Source organism: Elephantulus edwardii, unplaced genomic scaffold, assembly GCF_000299155.1.
Source record: "Elephantulus edwardii isolate Elephantulus edwardi_28Jun2011 unplaced genomic scaffold, EleEdw1.0 scaffold00027, whole genome shotgun sequence".
In the NCBI taxonomy this organism is placed as follows: Eukaryota; Metazoa; Chordata; class Mammalia; order Macroscelidea; family Macroscelididae; genus Elephantulus; species Elephantulus edwardii.
The window spans coordinates 431,866-456,913 of record NW_006399777.1 but is presented as its reverse complement, the minus strand read 5'-3'; the positions used below and the strand labels follow the sequence as shown (position 1 = coordinate 456,913).

The following is a 25,048-nucleotide window of genomic DNA, read 5'->3' as shown; positions in this document are numbered from 1 at the left end:
TCAGTTTTCTCACCTGTGAAATGGTGATGTTACTTCCTTCATGGGTTTATCACGGACATGATGAGCTGAGCGTTAGGATTTTTAGTACTTGACTGCTAAAAGCTTGGTAGTTCAAGGTCACCAGCAGTGCTGTGGGAGAGAGGCTGGCGATCTGCTGACTAGAGAAGAGATTGCTGCCGTGGGAACTCTCCCTGTCAGGTTCCTGGGAGTCAGAATCCACTGAGCAGCAGGTGTGGTTGGGTCTCCAAGGGAATGAGCACTGGGCGTGTTAACAAATGCCAAGCACCAGACACGTGGAGATTCTCAGGAAATGCCGCATTCCTCCTCTCCCTCTCTCATCCAATCAATCCCCATAGAGGGCTAATGAGTCAGCTGTAGGGCTGGGCTCAGAGCAGTTTAGGGATAAGGGAGGGGACAGATAGTTGGAGAATAGAGATGTTTACGATCTGAACTGATGAGGCTTCATGCAGACTGATGGGCTGGGTGGCGGAGAGGAGAGCGTGTGACTCTGAAGCTGGAGGGAAGGCTCCCAGGCGTTGGGGTTTCACTGACCAAGGGCATAGTAGGGAGTAAGGAGGGGACCCTCAGAGGAAGAGGGGAAGCAGGGGAGAGGGGGGCCTTGCTTTTGAGACTCCTCTGAGCTGCCCTGGTGAAGTTGGTACCCAGAGGCTGCTGAGTATGAGTCTGGGGCTCAGAAGAGAGGCTGAAACTGGGAGCCAGAGACGCATAGACATCAGACGGAAGGGCGGGGACAGAAAGAGAAAGCAGGGGAGAGGGTCTGAGAACATGACCACCTGCCCACGGGAGCTGGGACACACAGCCATGTTGCCTCTCCTCTCTCTACCTTCAGCCCCTCTCGGGGGTGAGGACCCCCATTTTAGGACAGAGCTGTCTTCTTGTTTGAGAGATGCTTGTTACTGTGTGTAGTCAGGTCAGAACCAACGTATAGCTGACTCTTCAACAGGTTTTCAGATCACATGTGAGCTACAAATAATCACATGTGAGCTCTGGTGGCCTAGTGGCAAGAAGCTGCACCGCAATCCCGCAGACACAAAGTTCGAGGTCATCATCTGCTCTGCAGGAGAAGGATGGGCAATCTTCTCCTGTGTGATTAACTGTGTCTGAATCTACACCCCTCGAGGGTCAGCTATACGTAGGTTCTGACTCTACAGTACACAACAACAACAACAAATCACAGGGGAGGAAATTGTCCATCTGTCTCCTGAGGAGCAGCTGATGAATTCAATCCACACACCTTTACAAAGAGTAAGATGGACATGGAAGCACTATTAAGGATACAAGAAAAAGACTATTTCTGTACATTTACAGGGTTGGATGAGTTGCTATCGGGAGTTAGGGAGTGGTGGAGGCCTCGTGGTTAGAAGCTGGGCTGTAATCTCAAAAGCACACAGTTTGGAACCACAGCTTCTCTGTGGGAGAAGGATGGGCAACCTCCTTCCATGTGATTTACTGGCTCTGAAAACCTGCTGGAGGGTCAGCTATGAGTTGGTTCTGACCAAATGGCACACAACAATAACAAGAGGTTGCTATAATATTTCTGCACAAGTATTTGACAATATGTATAGAAAATAGAAAATTAAAGCTATTGTCATTAGCGGCTCCTGACTCACAGCCTGCAGGGCAGAGAAAATGGCTGAAAGAGTTGCTGGGGCCGTAATTTTCACATAAGCAGGTTGTCATGTCTTTTTCCCCATGAAATAACTGATAGATTTGAACCACCAACCTTTGAGTTATTATCCTAATGCTCAACTCACTGTACAAGCAGGGTTCCTTAATTTGTATCAAAGGACTTAGAATTGTCTGTCCAAACACTGTACTGTTGTTCATTTATCTGAGTAAAATTAGCATGCACAAAAATGTAGCTAATCTGATGTTTGTCAGAAAGTGCCTAGAATTGTGGAAAGCTGGAAACAGCCTCAGGGTCCTCCAAGGGGGGCAGGATTCATGAACGTGGCACTGAGGACACCGTGCATCCTTTAAAGTCGATGATGCAGAAGCACAAGCATCAGCACAGAGAGACATTCATGAGGTCTTTTTACGTAAAAAATCAGGCAACAAAAAGCAAGCATAAGTGACCAAATAAAAAATCTATGAGCTCACGAAGGAAAAGTAGCTGAGAAAACGTACCCCAATGTCTCGTGTTACCTCTCAATGGGGAAGCAAAGTAAAATTTTCTTTATTATTTTGTTGTCTGTTTTTATTGTTATCATTTATACGTATTCTGTTTACATTGTTTTTCATAGTGTCTTTCCCGTTTTGTTTTATAAAATTAATCATTGATCTATGCCCACTGTTTCTTTACTGTTTCTGAATGCAATTGACCATAAGCCTGTGTTTTAATTGTAAAGCAATAAATCTGTTTCCTCCAAATGAAGAAAGGGTTTTTGTTACATGCCACTGAGTGACTGTCAATCTTTTACACACACACACACACACACACACACACACACACACACACACACGGGCGGGGGGGGGTAGGTAGATAGATACAGGTATACTGTCGTGAGACATCAAGCCAGGACGGACTCATATACACATTTATTTGAAGGAGTGAAGGAATGCATAGTAGCTGTTTTAAGTTGCTTTATACAGAGGACATTGTGGTTTAGATGATCTCTAGTCGATTGCTCTAAAAACTGGCTTGGGTGTGTATGCTGTCCCCATGCTTCTGGGGACAGGTTCTGTAGAAGAGTACGTGGGATGCACATAGTCAGCCCACTGGGGACTGCCCTAGGGCCTGGCGTGTGGGATACACATAACCCACCGGGCGCTCCCGTAGGGCCCGGCTTGGGAGCCTGCACCTTGCTGACCGTCCCTACAGGGAACAGAAGCCCTGGAGACTCTCATTCCTTCCAAAGCAAAGTTAATTAATTCATACCCAGGCTTATTTTGTCCTTGGATCTGAAATACAGGCTCTAGGGAATGATTTTCTAAGCCAAAATGGTTATTGTTTTTCTCCCTTTAAACCTTATTAATTAAAAAGAAAAATATTCTCTTTCCCCAGTTGGGCTGGACCTAGACCTTCCAGGCGTTGGAGATAGGGGGTGGGCCTCTGAACTCCCTTCAGCCTCGACAAAGTTTCCTGGACTTATTCACCATTAGTGCTATGCGTCTTCAGGAGTCTCCTCTGTCATCAAAAATAGTATTACCGAAGAACAAATGGAGGGAAACCCACAAAATAAAATTACCCAAGAGCAGAACCACAGTGGCCTGCAAGCCTTCTCCCTGTAGACCGGTCAGGGGACAGGGCAGCACTGTAGGCCTACGAATGCCCTCTGGAAGACCCAACCCAGCTTCAGCAAGTGTCCTGCCTGAAGGCATTCCTGACCAATTTCCCCAGTTAAAGCCTTTGCTCTTTAAAAAAGTCTTCAGAAGTTTATCAATCTATATGATGCTTATTGTTTGCTTATTGTCCTCGTTCACTTATATGAAGTTCTTTGAAGCCAGCAGCCAGTCCTTACTATTCTGTTTTTACTAACATTTATGATATTTTTTCTGATATAGAGGCAATATTTGTTCCTTTTAGATAATACAGAAAAACAGAGGTGGCATTAAAATATGCCCAGAATCTCACAATGTGGATGCTATCACTGTAAATATTTAAAAATACATTCTTCCAGTCCTTTGGTCTGTGAAGAAATGAGTACTTCAACAGTTAGTATTGACGTGTGTGTGTGTGTGTGTGTGTGTGTGTACTCTTTCCAGTTGGGAGAGGGGTGTCTATGTTTTTATAAATGACTTGAGAAGCCACTTTGGGGATGCAAGGGGCAGCTGGAGGGTCCAGTCTGAAGGAAGTGTTACGTGGCATGAGATGTTGGGCGTCAGGTGCAGCTAGTCAGCAATGTTGTTAGACGCTTTTGAGTCAGAACCAACTATAGCTGACCCTCCAGTGAGTTTTCAGAGGCTGTAAATCACACAGAAGCAGACGGTCCATTTTTCTGCTTTAGAGCAGGAGCTGGTGGATTTGAACCACCTGACTTTGGGTTGTCAGTGGAACTCCTTACCCACTAGGCCACCAGAGTTTCATATTTAGAAGTAGGAGAATATAGGAGAGCAAGAGGGTCAGGAAATGATTAAGGATCTTGTAACAAGAGGCGGGAAATGCCATGGAAATATGTAGAAATTCCTGTTATCAAGGTAGACAAAGGACTTTATAACAAGGGAGCCTAACTTTTCGACCTTCACACAGCCTTGTCCAAATGGTGATGTAAAGAAGCAAAGAGATTAGAATGATGACCAGTGTGAAGTCATGCCGCGTGAAGAAGGGGCGGCAGCCTGAGGAGGGCTGATGCACAGGACCAAGTCAGGAATGGAGAAAAGCTTGAATCTGTCAAGAATCTTGTTTCATTTGGATCCACAGCCAGCACCCATGGCAGGAGAAGTGAAGGGTCCAACGATGTACTGATGTACTGCACCGGCACCCCTGCTGTCAAGGTCTTCAAAGTGCTTCTTAACAGAAGGATGTCATTTTAAACACACAGGTGCACCTGGCCTCAGCCATGGCGTTTTCAGTTGTTTCATATGTATGTGGAAGCCGGATGAGGAACAAGGAAGACGAGAGAACTGATAGGTTTGCCTGGTAGTGCTGGTGAAGAGTTGCAGATATACGGCCTATGCAAAGGGCAAAGAAATACATCCTGGAGGAAACACAGCCAGGGTGGTCCTTTGAGACAAGCACGGTGGGACTTCGGCGCACATGCTTTGGGCGTGTTGTCAGGTCTCTGGAGGACATCATGCCTGGAAAAGCAGGCAATCGGTGAGAAAGAGGAAAGTCCTCGAGGAGATGGACTGAGGCAGCTCCTGGAACGATGGGCCTTGCAGCGTATGGGAGGAGTTGGTGGACCCAGCAGCGTCTTGTTTTGTGGACAGTTTGCTATGAGTGGGTACCCACTCAACCTCATCCAACAAGAACAACAACACAGTTCATTATATGCAGCATTTCTGAGCTAGTGTCCACTGGATTTGGTGGATAGAAGAGTGGAAGATCCTGAGGGTGAATGAAGGAGTTAACAAGTAATGAGATAGAGAATACATGCCTTGCATTGATATTCCAGATAGTAAGAAGTCCTGTCTTCCTCTGATGCGGATTGCATCCAGTGGGGCAGAAAAGGGGCTTATCTCTTTGCTTCCTTTTGGCCCAAAGACATTGGAGTAAGGTTTCTAAGCTCTCCCAGAAGGAGTACACAGCTTTCTGAGCACCCCATCACCCGCTGATTCACCCTCCCGTTGTTCCATCTGGCGAGAACACACAGTTCTGCTTTGAGGCTTCTCTGAGGACAGAACCTTTCTTTCACATTATTTTGCTCGGTGCTAAGTTACTTGATGTACTTGTAGCCAACGTCATGGCCAAGGCCAGATTTTAGCACGTTGAGGGTTGATGGGTCCTTAAAAGCGAAGGGTCCTGCTGCATCATTTATGGAGAAGAGCGAGAGTGTGGCCAATTCAAATGGCCAGAGCGCATCTGAGCATCTGGACGAGGCTTGGAGGATGAAAGCTCTGCACGTGTGACTCTCTGCACGAAAGGATCTTTAAAATGAATTTAGCTCTTTGTGACTTAGTTTACAGCAACATAGGAATCAAAATGCCTGTGCCAAATTATCCCATAGATCTGGTTTAATATCATTGTCACTTAAAAATATCTGAAGAACAAATATTAAAACATCTACATAATTTTGAATGCTTTATCTGAAAATGCTCTAAACAAACTTGAAAGAAAACAGAAAGTGCAACTTTACTAGTGGTTCAGGACAGGAGCGTGTTCCCCCTCATGCCTTCTCATTTTACCTGTCTCCCTTTAGTTTCGCACAAGTACTGCTTGTTCCCACTGTTTGTCAGATTCCCACCACCTTAATAGCAGCTTCTGTGTCCTGAAGCTCCCTCTGCTCCAGGGCTCAGCAGAGCACTTTACATCCATTATCTTGCAGAATTCTCACAATAGTCCTTGAGGTCAGCATTGCAATTACCTCCACTTTACAAGTGAAGAATCAGTGGGGCTTAGATAGCTGTGCAAATAAGCCTCTGGACATATCTCCACATCACAAGTGTCCTTGGGCGTGGGTTTGCTCTCTTGGCTGTCTATACAGTACATTCTTTGCAACACCATTTAGACAGTAAGTGGAGGAAGAATATGGCAGTTGCCCCACCCCCACCACCCCCAGGCTTGACCACTTCCTGAGAAACCTGATAACATCTAAGCTGGTCATATCAAAGAGCAGCCCAGACAATGGATCCTGATAAGGGTCTGAGCCTGATCAAAATAGCCCAAAGCTAACTTAATTAACACCCCAAATTCTGAGAAATTCCATCTTAGTCCTCCCCAGGACCCCTATAAGAAGGAAACCCCTGGGGGGGAGGGCTGGGCGAGGAGAAAAGTGCAACAATGAATGAGTGGACATCCAAAGTCTCTGTAAATGTTCATTAAAATTATTAAAATTTAAAAAAAGAGGGGGAAAAAAGAAACCCCCCCTCCCCAGACTATCATGGCCTCCCTTTGATGAAAATAAAACAGCAATGGGTTGTTGGATTTGGGGTTTAAAAAAATTAATTTGTAATATGACCTTCATTGTTCACATGCACATATGCCTCATTTGACAAAAGAAAATGAAAACTGATTTAACCACCTAATTTCCCTTGCTTTACCATCCAACCTTCTCTTAAAGATGCTGTATACATTTTCATGTTTCCAGTTTAAAAATTTACAAATCCTACTTCAAACAGTTTTAACAATAAGTGATTTACTCCCTCACCACAAGGAGTCAAGCCCCTGTCTCCACCTCATTTTCTTGGCTTTGCCCCCTGAAGGGTGGCTTTCAATGTCAGCATTGCTAGAGAGTGGCTGTTTTCTACTTGGTCGTGTGTCTGAAAGCCCATACTTGTTAATGGCCAAGAGTCTGACAGCTACAGGAGTAGAGAACCTGTCTGCTGCGGGATAACCAACAGCGTCCATGCGAGCTGCTCCCCTGGATATAGGACCGAGAGCCAGCAGCCTGCCACCTGACTCGCCAGCTTTGGATTGATCAGCCTTTGCAAGCTCGTGAAGCCTGACCCACAGATCCAGGACGTGACAGAGTCCTCAACTACATGAGCCATTTCTTGTAAACAAATCTATTCAGATATTTATGCTCAGGGTTTTGCTACTCCAGAGAACCTCACCTAAGATCCTTGATATACTACAAGAGAACGATGTGCTGTTCTGACAGACAGACAGACAAATGTGGAAGCAGTTTTGACATTGGTTAATGGATGGAGACTGAAAGAATGAAAATATGCCTAGTTAAGGAGCTGCACCACCATCCCAAAGGACTGAGGTTTGAATCCACCACCTGCTTCATGAGAGAAAGATGGGCAATCTCATCCTGTGCCATTTATTGCCTCTGAAAACCTGCTGGAGGGTCAACTATGAGTCATTCCAACTCAAGGGCACACAACACCAACAATAGTGAGTACTTAGATTGCCTGGAAGAAACTGTAGGTAGAATTATGTTTACCTACCAATCCAAAGGCAGGCAGTTCAAATCCACCAGATTCTCCATTTTAGAAAGATGAACAATCTCCTCTCATGCAATTTACAGGCTCTGAAAACCCATTAGAGGGCCCACTCTTAGTCAGTTCTGACTCCATGGGACCTAACAATAACAACAACATTCAGCAAGTCTCTATCATAGAGGCTACATGTGGTGACAGACTTACTAAATATGTGGACATCAAATGTGCTTCTGGTGATGCTTCAAAGGAAAATGCTGAGCATGTGACTGGACAATGTAAACAGGGCAGGCCTTTCATGCAGTGAGGAGCTCTGGTGGCCTAGTGGGTAAGGGGTGTGCTGCCACCCCAAAGATGAATAGTTCAAATTCACCAACTGCTCCTTAGGAGAAAAAGGCACAATCTCTCCTGATGCCGTTTACAGCCTCTGAAAACCTACTGGTGTCAGGGGTGTGGGGGGTGTGGTGTCTACTATGAGTACATTCTGACTTGATGGCACCTAACAACAACAACAACATTTCATACAGTGTCAAAGAACTTGCTTGAATTATGGTTAGTGGAAGGTGGTTGTTGTTAAGTGCCATCGAGTCTTAGGCAACTCATAGCGACTCTACGAATTAAAGACATAGACACTTGTATAGTTTTCTTCCTTGCTCCAGGTTCATAGGGTTTCTGGAGACAAGCTATTTTGGATGTGAATGCCACTCCTGCTTCCAATAGTGGGAAATAGAACCTGTAAATAATGAAATTGGATATCTGGTTGAAAAGATTTCTAAAGAAGATCTTAAAAAGGATCACATGGCTTCTCTTTGCCTCTCATAGTAAAATTCAAGAGGAAAGATACAGACTTAAAAATGAATAATGAAAACAAAATTTTAAGATTTGGAAAGTTAGGTTGTTCAAACTAAGCCCACATATCCTAGAATTTTTAACAAGCATGTGGCCAAACTAGCTTTTATGAAAGAGATTAAGCTTACAAGTGAGGGATCTGACCAGCTACCATCACAGAAAACCATCCGCTTACACTGAAAAGGACGGAGACAGAACAAAAATGACAGAAAGCTCTTGGCTTATTGGAATTCTACAAGCAGGAAATGGTACAAAGGGGCCTCCAAGGAAAGAGCAGAACCACCCCCGGAGCAGCTCAGTGACGACAGAGCTGTTCCACGGAGCAGGGCAACAGAGCTCAAAGGGTCTCAAAGGGTGGGACCATAGCCGCTGGTGTCAAGGGTAGAACCCCGGCCTCCTATGTCTCACAGGGTCAGATCTGCACCAACATGATTCTGCAATGTAGGACTATCACTTATCTTGACCAAGAACTCAAACTCATTGCCACCCACTCAGAACCAACTTATAGCTGACACTCTGGTGGGGGTGGGGGATTGGAGCCTATAAAATGCACAGGAGAAGCCTGTTTGTCTGGTGGTGGATTTGAAAGAGGATCGGGCAACAACCGGAAACTGAAAGGCTAGGACTGTCATGTCTAAAGTACAGAGAACAGGGTCAGCCAGGGCTGAGGAGGTGGGCTTGCTCAAATGGACCAGGTGAGTGGAGTCTCTCCAAACAGAGGGAGCAGAGCTGCCAACTCAGTGGGTCTGGGAGGTGGGGCTGAAGTCTAGGGCTGAGGAGCCTCTACCCAGAACTCAGAGGGAATACCCTATACCCAGAGTCTGGAGGGCGGGCTGCTGCCCACACAGTCTCAAAGAGCAGAGGGTATTTTCAAGCCATGAGGACCGAGGCCATTTATTATGCTGGATTTGAACTCGCTTGGTGCCCACATCCCTTTTATCCCTTCAATTTTTCCCATTTACAAGGACGCTATCTGCCTTATACTTTGAAAACAGGTAACTTTCATTCTAGAATTCACAGGTTCACAGACAAAGAGGAATTTCACCCCAGGATGAAATGTGTGTAAACTTTCATGTACATTTGAATTATATGCTTTAGAAGATGATATTTTGGAGTTGCTATTTATTTAAAACTTTTGCAGTGATGGGATGGCATAGGGTGTTTTGCAGGTGGCAAGAACATGACTTTTGTGGGGGCAAAGGGTGGAATGTTATGGATTGTACGTATACCTCCCTACAGTATGTGTTGTAATTACTAACATATATCCCTATAGGGTGGTATTAATAAGTTCAGGATTACTCAAACATATGGCATAGTTTTCAAACTGACATCATGTGCCTCCAGCCTGCAAAACTGGTCCAACATCAAGTTACCATTTGGTCCTCAGACCCTGCTGTAACTTCTCCACAGTCATGCAATACTTAAACTGTCTGTTTACTAGGAGGGGAAATGCATCTTTCATTGAATTAGCATTTGTCTTTTCTCAGTTATTTGTAAACTGTACCCCAAGTTGTGTGTTAACTAGAAATCATGTGTAAGAATCTTAAAGTTGTCTTTTTCTCAATCACTTGTGGACTGTACCTTAAGCTGTTTACCAGGAGGAGGAATGCATCTTTCCCAGATTAGCATTTATGTCTTTGAAACCATCATATTCAGTCATAGTTAAACGATATCACAAGTTGTCTGTTTATTAGTAACTGTAAACTGTTCTCTTTGAATGTAAAAATCTTGTATGTTTGAACTAACAATAGTAACATGTTAAGTAGATTAACACCTAACCCAAGTATAAAAATCAGTGACCGCCCTTAGACAGGGCGGCAGTTATGGAGAGGATTCTCTCTGCTTTCCCAGATCTACAATAAAGTGCTCTGGATATTGCAATCTCTTTTATTGACAATTGACTATGGAAGGAAGCCCTTGCATTCAATGACATCCCTGTGGTTAAAATCTCATTTGGGAATTGGTTGTCTTGTTTTAATGAGGCAGGATTAGTATGAGACATGTTTTGAACAAATCTCTTCTGAGATATGAAAGAGTTTGAAACAAGTAAGGATGATGGGGTGGTATTAGTATGTTCAGAAATATATATATCAGTTACATATACATATATGTTATAAAACTGACATTAGTTTTCTCCAGCCTACAAAACTGGTTATTTTATCTTAGAATTCTTCAGTTCCTTTCTTTAATCATGTAAAGGAGTTTAAGCTGTCTGTTTACCAGGAGAGGAAATGCATCTTTCTCAGATCAGTGTTTACCTCTTTGAAACGGTTTTTTCTAGTCCTGTGTAAATTGTATTTTCCTGTTTACCTGTTTAATTCTTTCCTGAATTAGCTTTTATTTTTCCAAAACCTGTTTTTCTCAGTCATATATTAACTAGCTTATAGGTTGCCTGTTTACTAATATTTACGTGTGAATTGGATTTTTTTTTCTTTTTTCAAATGTAGAAATTCTTTAGCTTTACTAACAAAAGTGAATCATTAAGTAAGTTAGTACCTAACCCTGGTATAAGAGCCTAGTGACCACTCCCAGATGAGGAGACAGTTTCTGAGAAGGTTCTCACTGCTTTATCCCAGATCTGTATTAAAGAGCTTATGGGTATTGCAATCTGTCTGTCTTACTGGCAATTGACTAAGGAAAGAACCCCTTGCGTTCAGTAACAAGGAGAGCAGATGGGTCCCCTGAGCTAAATTCTAGAGAGTCAAGGACAATTCTCCAGAGTCAGATCAGAGAAAAAGGCTTCCACCAGTGTCAGCACATGAATTCAGGCCCTGAGTCTCTGAAACCATGAGAAAATACATTATTGTTACAGCGGCACTAGATTACCAACAGTGTGCCTCTTCTCCCCTCCTCAACACCCACAGACCTACCAGAGTCCAGGAGAGCCTTACTGAGGTTTAGGGAACACCATGGATATTCTATTTTCCATGCACATATATGTCTTCTTCAGTTATTGTGTCTATTTCCTGGGTATAGGAACTACTTCTTCATTTAGATAGCCCCACCCCCAAACACCTACACTTCTGGGTATAGCAGGAAGGAGAGGAAAAAGGAAAGGCATTAATAAATCGAGGCAATGGGGCTTAAAATCAGGAAGATTGGGGCCGTCACATATTAGCGGGAGGCCTTGGACAAGTCACCTTAAAATCTCACCAAGTGTTGATTTTTGTCACCAATGAGAAGGAAACAATAATGATATTTTCCATGGTTTTGTTAGAAGATTGCATAAAGTAATTTACTTATTCACCAAATGGCATCAATTCAGCCCCCTTTTTTAGCACTTTGAATAAACGTAAGCGGTATTCAGTACCCTGGAGGCCTGAGAGTTGAGTTGGGAGATGGCAGTATGTGATGTGACAGGATCAGGCCGTCACAGACACAGGAGCAGGTCATGGCCTCTGGTACATCACTGCTGTTAGGTAAGTGAACTCCAGTACACAGCGACTCCTTGGACGGCAGATCTGAACCTGCCCTCCTGTGCCAGCCTCACCATCTCCACTGGGCTCCAGCCCATGGTTGAAACCACTGTAGCCGACCCAGCTCGTGGAGAGACTTCTCCTCCTCCTCTGACCCTCCGCTTTTCTTAACACGATACCTTTTTGCAAGGACTAGCCGCTCCTGACAATATGCTCAAAGTTGGCGAGACAATGGCTTTGTCATCCTCTAAACCCCCCTGGCTGCTCTTCTTCCAAGAGACGTGTTTGCTCATCAGTCAAGGCCTACTCAGTACTCATTACCAGAACCCCAGTTCAAAGCATTGGTTCTCCTTCCACCTTTCTTATTCATTGTCCGGCTCAGCATGAAGCATGTTAGGCACAAAGAACAGTTAACCCGTGAGGGGATTTATGGGAGCAAATGATTACGTCTGCAAAAATAATGAACTCACAAATTTACTGCTGCCTTTATGAAGTATAACAGACATGATTGTGCCCGGGAAGTTGCAAAATATTACATATTTAAGAAAAACGAACAGAAGGATTGAGTCACAAAGTGAAGGGCGAAGGGTGGAAGAATATTACAAAAAGTGAGAGGAAGGGGTGCCCTGTGACCCACCTGGCCGAGCGTGCACTCCATGCCACCCAGGAAGTCGGCCTCCTTCAACCCGTTGTGGTTGCTGCTGATGTCGTGAACTTCAAACCGCAGACGTTGCACTTCTTCAAAGTAGAAGTCCACGGTGAACAGTTTTGAGTATACAGGGTTTATGCAGGTGCGGATCACCTCTGTCCTGTCCACCTGCAGGCAGAGAGAAAGAGAAACCCCAGCAGGGCTGAGAGCTTTCCTTGCTGCTCTTCAAGCAAACGAATCTCATGGTGTTTTCCCCTCTTGAAAATCATAAATGCCGCGCCCCCCTTCCCCCCGCCCCCAGCAAGTTCACATTCATCCAGACAGAGCAGTTAGGAACTCTACAAGGAAGCCTCATAAACTGAGCCCAGTTTCAGGGAGGAAACTCGTCTTGGGCGTAATTAAGGAAATGAAAGTTTATTAGACAATTTGGAGTATTTCACATAATTACGTATCTGGGCAGCAGGTAGATCAGTCATCAGTGGCACTGCCTGAATGAGGCCTTGGGCTGAGAAATACACTAAGGGCAAGTCTGGGCCCAAGAGGAAAGAAATCTGTAGTTGATTCGTGATGTCTGATGGTCACAGTAATGGTAGGCTGGGGGTTTGTTTTAGCCAATCCTACTCTAGCACGAGTCTTCTGTCTCAGAATGATGAATCAGAAAGCCAAAAGAATTGGTAGGAAAATAACTGCTTCTGGTCTCACCTCTGCCCTTATTCAATATGTAATGTTTGTTGTTGTTGTTGTACCATAGAGTCAGAACTGACCCATAGCTGACCCTCCAGTGGGTTTTCAGAGGCAGTTAATCACGCGGGAAGAGACACCCGTCCTTCTACCATGGAGCAGTTGGTGACCTCGAACTGAGTGCCTTCAGGATTGCAGAGCACCTTCATGCCACCAGGCCACCAGGGCTCCTAGTTTTAATTCCTTGAGCCTCAGTTTCTTCACCAACAAGATTTAGGTTAGAGAATGACAAGTCCCTTTCTGTTTGGACATTACATGAATCTCTGGTTCCCCTTCCTTCTGGAACTGCAGCTTTCGGGCTCTGTGCTCCCAGGGAATCAGTTCTATGGATGGAATCACTCGCTCAGCTTCCCGGCACTCTGAGTTCTGGTCAGAGTCAGCCCAACTCCTGCTTCTCAAATATCCATTACTCCAAAAAAGCTGCTTCTAACTTTGAGAAGCAATACTCCCCTGTCCCATCAAAACCCTCATCGGACGTAAAGGTATAAGTGGAGTTCCCATAGTATGTAGCCAGTGATAAGTTCTATCTCAATAGAGATGAAAGAGGAGGAAAGTGAGGTGATGAGGTGGGACTGCAGCACCCCTCTGTACCCCACGAAATAAGTCAGAGGAATGGAGTTGGTCTTTTTGGACCCAGGTTCCTGCACAAAGACAATCCTTGCCACTGTGAAAGGCCAGAACACCCTGAGTCTCCAGTGAACACTGAGTCTCCGGATGTTAAAGGAAATGAGGACTTTCCTTTGTGACCTTAAAGAGAGGACCTTCCTGAACTTGGACTTCTAGCCTACTAAAACTAAGAGACTAAATTTTGGCTTGGTATCTCTGTTACAGAAGCATCAGACAAATGAGACTCATACACAAGTGTGGAACTATGACTCAAACCAGGTGGTAAGCATGTCTACTGCCCCCAAAAGTTTCCTCATGCCCCTTTAAAACAACTCCTCCTTCTCGCTCTCCCTAATCCTCTTCTAGTTGTTTTTTATACCTTTAAGTCAGAAGGACACACAGCTGACCCTCCTCAAACTGCAGTTTCCTGCCTCTAGGCCACCAGCACTCCCTCTTGTAACACTAAGATCTGCTTTGGTTACCATAAACGAGTTTGTGTCTTCTAAGAGGTGCTAATAATGACATGTACTCTCTTTGTCTTGCTTCACTCATTCAGCACAATGACCCTGAAGCTCACCCACATTTTTGTACGCATCGAGTTTTTCTCGCATGTATTTCTGAGTAGTCCCCTGGTGATACGGTCAACACTCTTGGCACCAGCAGCCAGGAAATAAAAAAACGTACTGCGATGGGAAAGTCTGCTGTTAGGGACCTCTCTAAAGTACTCAAGAGCAACGGTGTCTCTCTGGAGACTAAGGTGCGCCTGATACAGGCCATGGTTTTTGCAATCACTTGTTATGCATCAGAGAGTTGGACAATGACTAGGGAGGATAGAAGGAGAATTGATGCCTTTGAGCTGTGGTGCTGGAGAAGAGTATTGAATGTACCCTGGGCTGCCAAGAAAACAGACAGATTCATCCTGGAGGGGGTTAAACCAGGCTACTCCTTGGAGGCAAGGATGCTGGGGCTTCGTCTGACATACTTTAGACATGTTGTAAGGAGAGACAGGTCTTTAGAGAGGGACATCATGCTGGGTAGAGTGGAGGGACAGCGCAGGAGGGGAAGACCCTCTATGAGGTGGATTGATTCAGTGACTGGGGTAATCGGGATGGGTGTGTCAGAGGCAATGCGATTGGCACAGGATAGAGCACGGTTTAGGGCTGTTGTACATAGGGTCGCTATGAGTCGCAAACGACTTGATGGCACATAACAACAACAACAACAACAGCAACCCTGGTGATAGATATTTGGACTGTTTCCAGATTTCTGGCTATTGAGAATAAAAATTCTGTGAACATCACATACATTCCTCTACATGGACATGTATTTCCTCTTTGCTTATCTAAGTACCTTGCAGAAAAATGCCTGGGACACATACAGATGTCTATGTTGAGTTTTACATTCTAACACATGAGGAATATGACCTTATTGTGGTTTTAATTTGCATTTTTCCAATTCACATTTGTTCCCATTCATAGAAAAATAAAAGAGCAATCCAACAGACTGCAGAAATAAATAATATTAATATCACAAGCTAGTCAAATTTTGTTAAAGACTATTAAAAAGTGACTGGAACACTACATGAACAAGAAACTGCCAGAATTTCAAGTTGCATTTAGAAGGTACTGTGGTACGAGGTGTATCGCTGAAGATGTCAGATTAATGTTGACTAAAAGCAGAGAATATCAGAAAGATGTTTACATGTGTTTACTATGCAAAGGCATTTAACTCTGTGGATCAAAACAAATTATGACCAGAATTGAGAAGCATTGGAATCTCACAACACTTAATTGTGCTTGTGTGAAACACAGCTTCAACAAAGAAGCTGCTGTCTGACCAGAAAAAGGGAACACTGCATGAGTTAAGATCAGGAAAGGTGTGTGTCAGCGTTGTATCTTTTTTCTCCATACCTATTCAATCTGTAAGCGGAGGAAAGAATTTTGAGTAGCTGGAATATATGAAGAAGAATGTGGCATCAAGATTGGAACAAAACTCATCAACAATCTACATTATGCAGATGACATGATCTTGTTTGTAACTTATTAGCAATCCGCTTTATGTACACGACACGATCTTACTTGTAGAAAGTGAAGAAGAATTGAGCCACTTACCGTAGAAGATCGAAGGCTACAGATATTACATAATCAACAGATTACATCTCAACATCACAAAAACAAAAGTTCTCACCACTGGACTTACAGGCAATATCATGATAGATGAATAAAATACTGAAATTGTTGGGAATTTAATTTTTCTTGGGCCACAATCAGCACACATAATACCAATCATCAACAATTTGGAAGACATGTTGCTCTGGGAAGAGATCTGCTGTTTAGGATTTCTCTAAAGTATTAAAGAGCAAGGATGTCAGTGTAAAGACAAAGGTACTCCTACCCAAGCCACAGCATTTTCGATTGTTTTTTATGCATTTGGAAATTCGACAAAGAATGAAGATGACCAAAGAAGAATTGAAGCCTTTGAGTTGTGGTGTTGGTGAAGTCTTGAATATCCAGTGTTCTGCCAAAAGATCAAACCAATCTGTCTTGGAGGAAGTATAATCAGACTGTTCCTTAGAGGCAAAGATATTGAAAGTTCATCACACATACATGTTGTCAGTGGAGACCAGTCCTTGGAAAAAATATCTTGTTAAGAAAGGTGGAGTGTTATCAAAAGAGAAGATGACCCTCGATAAGATGGATTGATGCAGTAACTGTGATAATGAACTCACACAGGCAGGAGACCCGAGGATGGTACAGGATAGGTCAAGGTTCAGACCAGGGTTGCTAAGAGCTTCCTTTTTGATGCTATGTAACAACAATGGCAAAGCCAAAGACCATGCCTCTCTGGTTGTTCAAATTCACCACCAACTCCATAGCCGAATGATGGGCAATCTCTTCCCATGCCTTGAACACCCAGTGGAGTGTCAGCTATGAGTTGATTCTGGCCCGAAGGCAATAAGTTAATGACTAGTAATTTGGGCATCTTTATATGCTTATTTGAACAGATCATCCAAGATGCTGGGCTGTACGAGGAGGAATGTGGTATCAGGATTGGTGGAAGAGTCTTCAACAACCTGTGTTATGCAGATGACACAACCCTGCTTGCTGAAACTGAGGAGGACCTAAGGTGCTTGCTGCATAAGGTCAAGGACTGCAGCTTCCAATATGGATTGAGGCTCAACGTCAGGAAAACAAAGATTCTCACCACTGGCGCAATTGGCAGCATCAATATGGATAGTGACTAGATTGAGATAGTTAACAGTTTTAGTTTAATTGGTTCCACAGTCAACACTCTTGGTAATAGCAGCCAGGAAATAAGGAGACGAATTGCATTGGTAAAGTCAGCTATGAGGGACCTCTCAAGAGTACTAAAGAGCAATGACATCAGGCTGGAGACTAAGGTGTGCCTGATCCAGGCTATAGCCTTTGCAATTATGTGCTATGCATTGGAGAGTTGGACAGTAAATAGGGATGATAGAAAGAGAATTGATTTCTTTGAGCTGTGGTGCTGAAGAAGAGTGTTGAATATACCATGGACTGCTAGGAGAACAAACAGGTTTGTCCTGGAGAAGGTGAAGCCGGAATGCTCCTTGGAGTCAAGGATTCTGAAGCTTTGTCTGATATACTTTGAGCATGTTGCAAGGAGGGACTGGTCCTTGGAGAGGGAGGTCATGTTTGGGAGAGTGGAGAGACGCTGCAGGAGAGGAAGACCTTTGATGAGACGGATCGATTCTGTGACTGGAGTGGTGTTGAGTGTGTTTGAGACGGCGAGGTTGGCACAGGATAGAACGACATTTAGGGCTCTTGTGCATAGGGTCGCTATGAGTCACAGGCGATTCAATGGCACATAACAACAACAACAACAATAGAAAGGGAGAAAAATGTGTATGCAACTTCAAATTCTTAAAGACTCTAGACTTATGGGACCTTTTCATCCTGGTGATTGTAGCCCTGAGCCACTTTTCAGACCTTCAGTTGATATTATCTCCTGAAATCACCTTTAAACTAAATAACTTTTCACTATAAATAGTGAAGATTGTCCCCCTTGAGCATTGTGCTCTTTTTTAAAATTTTAAATATTTATGTATTTAGATAACTTTTTATTTGAGATCAAATGGTCAACAACTATTTTAAAGCCTAAATAAGATGGTTGTGGGGTAGAAGTTTAGATTCATTTGAGTAAAATAACTAGGACAGGGGTTACAAGAATATTTAAATAACACGAAAAATAAAACCAATGGTGTCAAGCGTTAGGTTTAAGAACCGAGTGGATTTTGCTGTATATATTTTCACCAAAAATCAGTGGATGGTCACAGGGCTCCTGGAGAAATAGAAATTTTTATCTCTAAGGCACCAGGCTTTTTGTGGGAGTCTCACCTGGAGAATGGTGCCCTGGGTCAGCGGGAGACCGCAGGGCCTCCAGGCAGGCTTAGAATTAGATGTTCCTTCAAGATGATATTCTTGAAATGTTTGCTCAAGATTTATCTAGTGAATATAAAGAGAATCTAAATTCCTCTGAATGAAAAATGGATCATTTTCTCATGTGGAAAAAATGAAGAATTTATTACAGGCAGACATTCAAATCATGTATCTTCCTAGGAGACACATTAAATTATATGAAATTTAGATAATAAAACAAATCACTCAGTCACCAGAAATTACATTAGTCAAGTTCAGAATTTTAGCTGCTGATGTTTGCAGACACCGGTGAGGAGTCTCAGCCTCAGTGGCCCGTCCGGCGGCTACGCCACACAAGCCGTGGCTCTCCACGTCGTTCCATCCAGGGTGACGGACTGATGTTGGTGAGACAGGATTTTATTTTCTATTTAAGTGGATTCTCCTCTTTGATGAGGCTGAAGATGGTCAGCATTCTGGTGTAAAGTCACATGGGGAAACTGAATGAGATAAATGTAAAATTATTCAAAGTCCCAAGTTTCCACCCAGGATGGCATCGTTGCCATCACGCTGGGCCTGACTCTGGGGACTTTGTCACAGAGCAGAACCGGGGTCTTGATGGGAGCAGCCACCATGGCTTTCTTCCACAGCTGTACTAGGTGAGCTTTATTCACCAGCCTTGTGTTCAGAGTCAATCATAAACAGTGAACTGCCTGGGACCTTGACTCGAGCTTACTGATGCCCTTCCCACGGTGTGAAGTTGTCAGTGATTTCATTCTACCCAATCTACCATCAACATCCACGGCAGCAGCAGTAAAGAAATTGAAAGACATGCTGCATTGAGGAAACCTGCTGTTAAGGACCTCTCCAAAGTGCTAAAGAGCAAGGATGTCACTTTAAAGATTAAGGTGGGTCTGATTCAAGTCATGGCGTTTTCAATTGCTTCCTAGGTATGTGAAGATTATACAGTGGATAAGGAGGATCAAAAACCTGATACCTCCGAATTGTCGTATGGTGAAGAATAGCGAATATCCCATGGACTGACAAGAGGAGAAACAAATTAATCCTGAAGGAAGGTTGCTTCTGACAGCTAAGGTGGTGAAATTCCACCTCATACTCTGGGCATGTTGTCAGGAGGGGTTATTTCTTTGAAAAAGGCATCATGCTGGAAAGATGAAGGTCATCAAAAAAGAGGAATCTCCTCAATGAGATGGCTTGCCACAGTGATTGAACAATGGACTTGAACCTGCCAGGGGTCATGAGGATGAAGAGGACGATGAAGAACGGCGCAAGTTTCAGACCTGTTGTTCCTGAGGTGGGTTGTGACTGGCTCCGAGCTGAAGTCACTGAGCAGGAAAACAAGAACCCACACTGAGATCCTGCCTTTCCTGACAGCCTGGCTGGCCCAGCACCTAGACTGTGCATTCCTCCTCCTCTTTTCTAAAGCTGAAATCCATCTGACTCTTTGGTGGCCTTTATTTCTCCTTAATTTCTCACACACACTTGGACTGAAGCTGATCTTGAGATACTTGTCTAGTTAGGGGGTTCCACTGAGCAGTACTCACTACCTCAGGGGTGTTTATAAGTGTGCAGGTGCGTGAAGGATTGTAACAACGTGAAGACGATGCCACTAGATGCTAAATATCCTCAACTGCAGAGGCTGATCTTGCTCAACAAAACCTACTAACAGCCTCTATTAAGCCAGCCCTTCTTCCATCCCCACTCCATACATGGAGAGACTTTGCAAAATGTCCCTTGGCCCTCATAACCATCGACAGGAGTGCATTTATAATTAAACGTACTTGAATTCTCCTGAGAGAAACCCCAGGAGACATTCCATATTTGAGGTAAATTTAAATATATATATATATATATCCCCACGATTCTGGCACCGCCTTGAGCTCTGGTCTCGTTTGCCTGTGGGGTGGGGATTTCTGAGGAATCTTTGTGCTGGCCTGCTTCTTTGCCTGTAAAGATTCCTGTCCCTTGCCCTCCAAGCCCACGATTTCGGTGCGTTTAATAATACATATATGTTCCTCTCTCCTTTCCTGGGTGCCCTTCATCTGGATGTGAATCTCTTCAATCCAAAGTCCAATGTAGTCCACAAATCCATTCAAATGTAAATCTCTTCAGAACACTAGGTGGGCCTAAGTCTTTCCTCTTGACCAAGGCCCATCCTCCAGTAACAGTTTAAGAGCTTGTCCCCAGGGCAGACCTTCCCTTTTAGTGTTCCCAGTGGATGCCCATTTGCACCTGGCCACAGGTGGCTGGGGAGGAGCCGACCAGATGACCAGAACCTAACCAGACTGAGAAAAGATGATCTCTGTTGGGAGCTGGGGTGGCCGGCTGTACTTGCTCTGGACTGGACTTTGCTTGTGGACACAGATGCTCAAAGTTTCCAAGATAAACAGAGGCTCCCTCAGCAAAAGGGACATGCTTGTTCCTCAGAGTACGGGTTTGGTAGGGATGAGAGGATCAGCAGTTGGCCGTCTAAAAGGCCAATGAAGTAGCTGGGGTGCACTCTTTCACGAGAGTCGTCATTGGTGGGATGATTGTGGGGGGAACCTCCCCCCAATATAAATGGATGTAAGAAGCAGGAGTGGCGTCCACTTCAGCAGGGCATCGGGGGGACACAACACACGTGGTTGCTCTGAGCTAGACTCAGTTTGGTGGCAACTGGCTCAATACACAGCAGGTATTTTTCTTTTTCCTTTTTTTTTTTAATTGAGATTTTAATGAAAGTTTATAGAGAACTTGGATTTCCCTTCATTCATTGTTGCACATTTTCCTCCCTGCCCCGCGCCTCACCCCAAGTTAACTCTTCTCTTTGGAAAAAAAAAATTCTTTCATTGCTATACAATCCTCCTCCCTACCCCAGTCCACTTCTTCACTATGCAGCACTTATTCTGGACTGTTGTCACACAAATAACACCTAACCATATATTCTTTTTAAGAAGTTATTCCCCTTAACTGTTTCCATGTAGTGTACGTTATGTATCTCCTCTTTTCTTAACTAAGCAGGTATTTTTCTAATGACATCTGTTACTTCACTTAATTATCCTAATGACCATATATTGCCACTGGTCATTATTTTCTCCCAAGGAAATGTTAACCTCAAAGAGGTTAACTTGCTCAAGGTCGCCCAGCCACTTAGTGAGGACCAGAGTCAGTTGGGACTGTCTGTGAAATTCTCCCTCGGCATGTGGAATCCTGAGGAGGACACATGGCACAAGGGCCGTCTGACCACTCTGGTCTGGAGGGGAGTCCAGCCCCCAACACTCAGGGCTCGAAATGCTCCCTGAGAGTCCACCATTACCGCCCTCAGCTGGACAGGAAATGCTGCAGCGCCTTTCAGTGGCCCATGGCCTTTCCCGTCTTTAAGTTTCCTTGTCCTCCTTTTACTCGTGGCTTTTTAACTGACTTCCACTGACTCCTGCCTCTCAGTTCAGGAGATATCTGGATGCTCCATGCGCAGAAGGTGTAGATTTCGTCATTTTCAAGGTGTTTTTTCAGAGAAAATTCAACTGCTCTCATCTGTCCCTTCACACATGGATGTCAAGTGATCAGAAGCTGCCTTCCCTGAGCCGCGTGTTTCTCCTAAAAGCAGGCTGAGCCTGGCAGGTTCCGGAGCGGGAAGGATGGGACTGCAGGCCACTCCAGTGCCAGCGACTGTCAGATCCTCTCCACACGGGAGCTGGGAGGCTGATCCCACACAAGTGTAAAGCAATTTGCACTCCGCTCAAATGGTGGTTATTAACAGGATGTCCCCATGAGCTCTTTTCTTTGTCACCGCTGTGGAGTTCTCCAGAAAGGTCACCCAAGGCTGGAGAGCTCAGGATTTCAGATTAACTGATGTTTGACAACAGCGGAGAGAAAGTCAAATGCAGGAAGGTGCCTATACACCCCAGGTTCACGGACGCCTCTGTCACCACTTGTGAAGGTAGACTAGCTGGGGTGGGCCTGAGCCTTCCTGCATGTGCTGGTGACATCCCGGTGGCTGTGTGAGGTTCCCGTGAACAGAGAATGCTGCCAGGGGGCTTCCTGGGGGTGGGGTCAGTTTCCTTAGGCTCCAACTCCCTCCATTCCTCCCCTCACCTCTTTAATCAGCACCCTTTCTGCTGATACCTCGGTTACCCCCTCCCCAAACTGTAAATGATTGTCACGAACCCAGTGAACCTTCTCCAGATGCCGCTGGATCTGGAGGAGCAACGTGGGTCTTATGGCCGCTGCTCTCTCCCGAAGCACCTGGTGATTAAGCAGGGCTCACCTGCTTCTGACACTTGGTTTTCCCCATGAAAATGTGAGGATCTCAGTGTCTACTGTGAAAAGCAATACTTTCATATGACACGACACGGCAGAGTCTAGAGAACATCATGGTGAGTGAATTAACTCAGCCAGTCACAAACGGACAAGTACTGTATAAGATACGGTGACAGCAGGGGTCAGAGGAGGGCAGGGTGTAAACGTAAGGGGCAGACAAGGACCAAGGCCAGTGGGGGTTGACCTGAGGAAAGTCACAGCAAGGACAGCAGGACTACTACAACTGGCAGACAGGAACAAGAGATTTACCATTCTACAAAGAAAGGGAGAAGGGGTGAGGAAGGAGGAAGAGGAAGCCGTCAGTGGGGGAGTGGGGGTGAGGAAGTAGGGAGAGGAAGACATCAGTGGGGGCATGGGGGTGAGGAAGTAGGGAGAGGAAGCCGTCAGCGGGGGCATGGGGGTGAGGAAGTAGGGAGAGGAAGACATCAGTGGGGGAGTGGGGGTGAGGAAGTAGGAAGAGGAAGCTGTCAGTGGGGGCGGGGGGAGGTGTGAGGAAGTAGGAAGAGGAAGCTGTCAGTGGGGGCGGGGGGGGGTGAGGAAGTAGGAAGAGGAAGCCATCAGTGGGGGCATGGGGGTGAGGGAGTAGGTAAGGGGCAAGGTGGACTTGAGATGAGAAAGGTACCAGATGAATAGTACTCAGAGAAAACAAAACGTACGGAAATGATTGTATGAAAGATTTACATGAATTAAACAATGTATAGGAATAACTGTTTAAAAGTGAATTGTGATATAAATAAGCACATTTTTATTAAAAGGCAGCACTTTTGGATCAGAGATTGTTAACCTTGTCAGGATCCTTGGGAAACAGGTTTCATCCGGTCTCTCAGTTGCGAGTGGCTAGGGTGAAGGTCCTTGTGAAGAGCTGAGTTGTGTCTTCCAAGAAGACACGTCCAAGTCCTAGCCCCTGTTCCTGCTAAAGAGCCCTGGACCTGGAAGTGGGGTCTTTTCAGCGGTAGTAAGAACATGAGGCCTCACTGGAGTCCTGGGTGCCTGTGCTCAATACAACAGCTGCCCCATAACAAAGAGGAGTAGAGACACAGAAACAGGTCGTCGGGGAGAGAGCCCTGTGGTGATGCCGAGGAAAACGGCCCTGAGAAGACAGGCAGAGAATGTGCACGCGAGGACTTAGAAGGACTCCAGGACCTCACGAAAGCAAGGGGACAGGCGGCCTAGTGGTAAGGAGCCGCACTGCTAACCTGAAGGCACCCAGATTGAATCCACCAGCTGCTATGGTAAGAAAGATGGGCAGTCTCCTCCGGTGAAATTTACTGTCTCTGAAAACCTGCTGGAGGGTCAGCTATGGGCCAGTTCCGACTCAACAGTAAACAACACCACCACCACCACATAGCCCCCCAAAATAACCAACCTTGCCAACACCCTGATTTTAAACGTATAGCTTCCAGAAATGTGAGCAAATAAATTACTGGGATGTTAAAGCACCTAATTATGGTATTATTGTTATGACAATCAGCCCCACGAAGTGAATACTGACCCCCAAGTCAGAGTCTATCTCTGAACTTTAGGAACAAACGCGTTTATGAACATGCTTGCTATTTTACTCTGTGTGGCCCCCACTTCAATTTCCCCCCATTTTTCATTTTCATTTTGTTTGTCTGGCCTCTTCAGTGAAAGGCTAATCTTCCCTCTGAGGGCAACCCCAGATCACCAGAAATCTGCAACGCCTGGACACCGCAGGGCAGGGCGGCACCAGGCAGAACAGCACGTCCTCCACGCTGGGGGGACTCCAGCACACCTGACAGGTGCTCCTGCCTCTTCTCCACAGTCAAGGTGGACTCCAGGGCTTGTTTAGCCGGGAACCACAGGCCTCTCCCGGTGAGGACTGTAGACGGCCCCCACGTGACAGTCACCAACCACATACACCCCGACTTTCCTTCCTCCGATGCCGAGTAACCAGCACAGATTCCCACGCACTTGCTGTTCCTCTAGTTCCTAAAACGTCACTCCTGGAGTTAAGGAATGTACACAGTTTACTACACTCAATAACGGAAAAGGCAAACTTCTTTTAAACAAAGTTTGAGAAAAAGTGGGGTTTGTGTGTGGCCAGCGCCTGGAACGTGGGAGGAACAGCATTTCCTCCTTGAATCCTGTTTGTTGAAGTGTGTCCTCCCTGCAGGTGGTGAAATGCAAACTATTCTCTATGATTAGAACTGCAGCAGCTCTGTCTCCACCTCAGAAGATCCCAATCAGTCCACAAAGCTCCCCAAATGCTGATTTCCTCTTATCTTTTCTTTCTTTATAAACGTGGGTTAGAATTTCTGATAAATGGAAGAGTAATCAGAAAATGGATCTCAGTGGATTTGCAGCTCCTTGCTATCATCTGGATGCAAGCAGCATCAGATTACCCAATAAGCAAGGTGGTCGTGGTGGTGGTTGTGCACCGTCCAGTCAGAACTGACCCATAGCTGACCCTCTGACAGTTTTTGGAAGCAGTTAAGCGCATGGGAGATTGCCCATCCTCCTGCAGAACAATTGGTGGCCTTGAACACCGTGCCTTTGGGATTGCAGCTCAGCTTCTTGCCACTAGGCCACCAGAGCTCCGTAAATAGCAA

At 45.1% G+C, this 25,048-nt stretch overlaps 1 protein-coding gene across 1 annotated transcript in view; it reads right to left on the bottom strand.

The window, feature by feature from the left end:
* Positions 1–25,048, bottom strand: part of CPNE4 (copine IV) — a 355,861-nt gene that overhangs the window by 143,995 nt on the left and 186,818 nt on the right. The window contains exon 2 of the mRNA XM_006883318.1: positions 12,406–12,585. Within this exon, the coding sequence (XP_006883380.1) occupies positions 12,406–12,585 (180 nt within the window). The remainder of the gene's footprint in view (positions 1–12,405; positions 12,586–25,048) is intronic.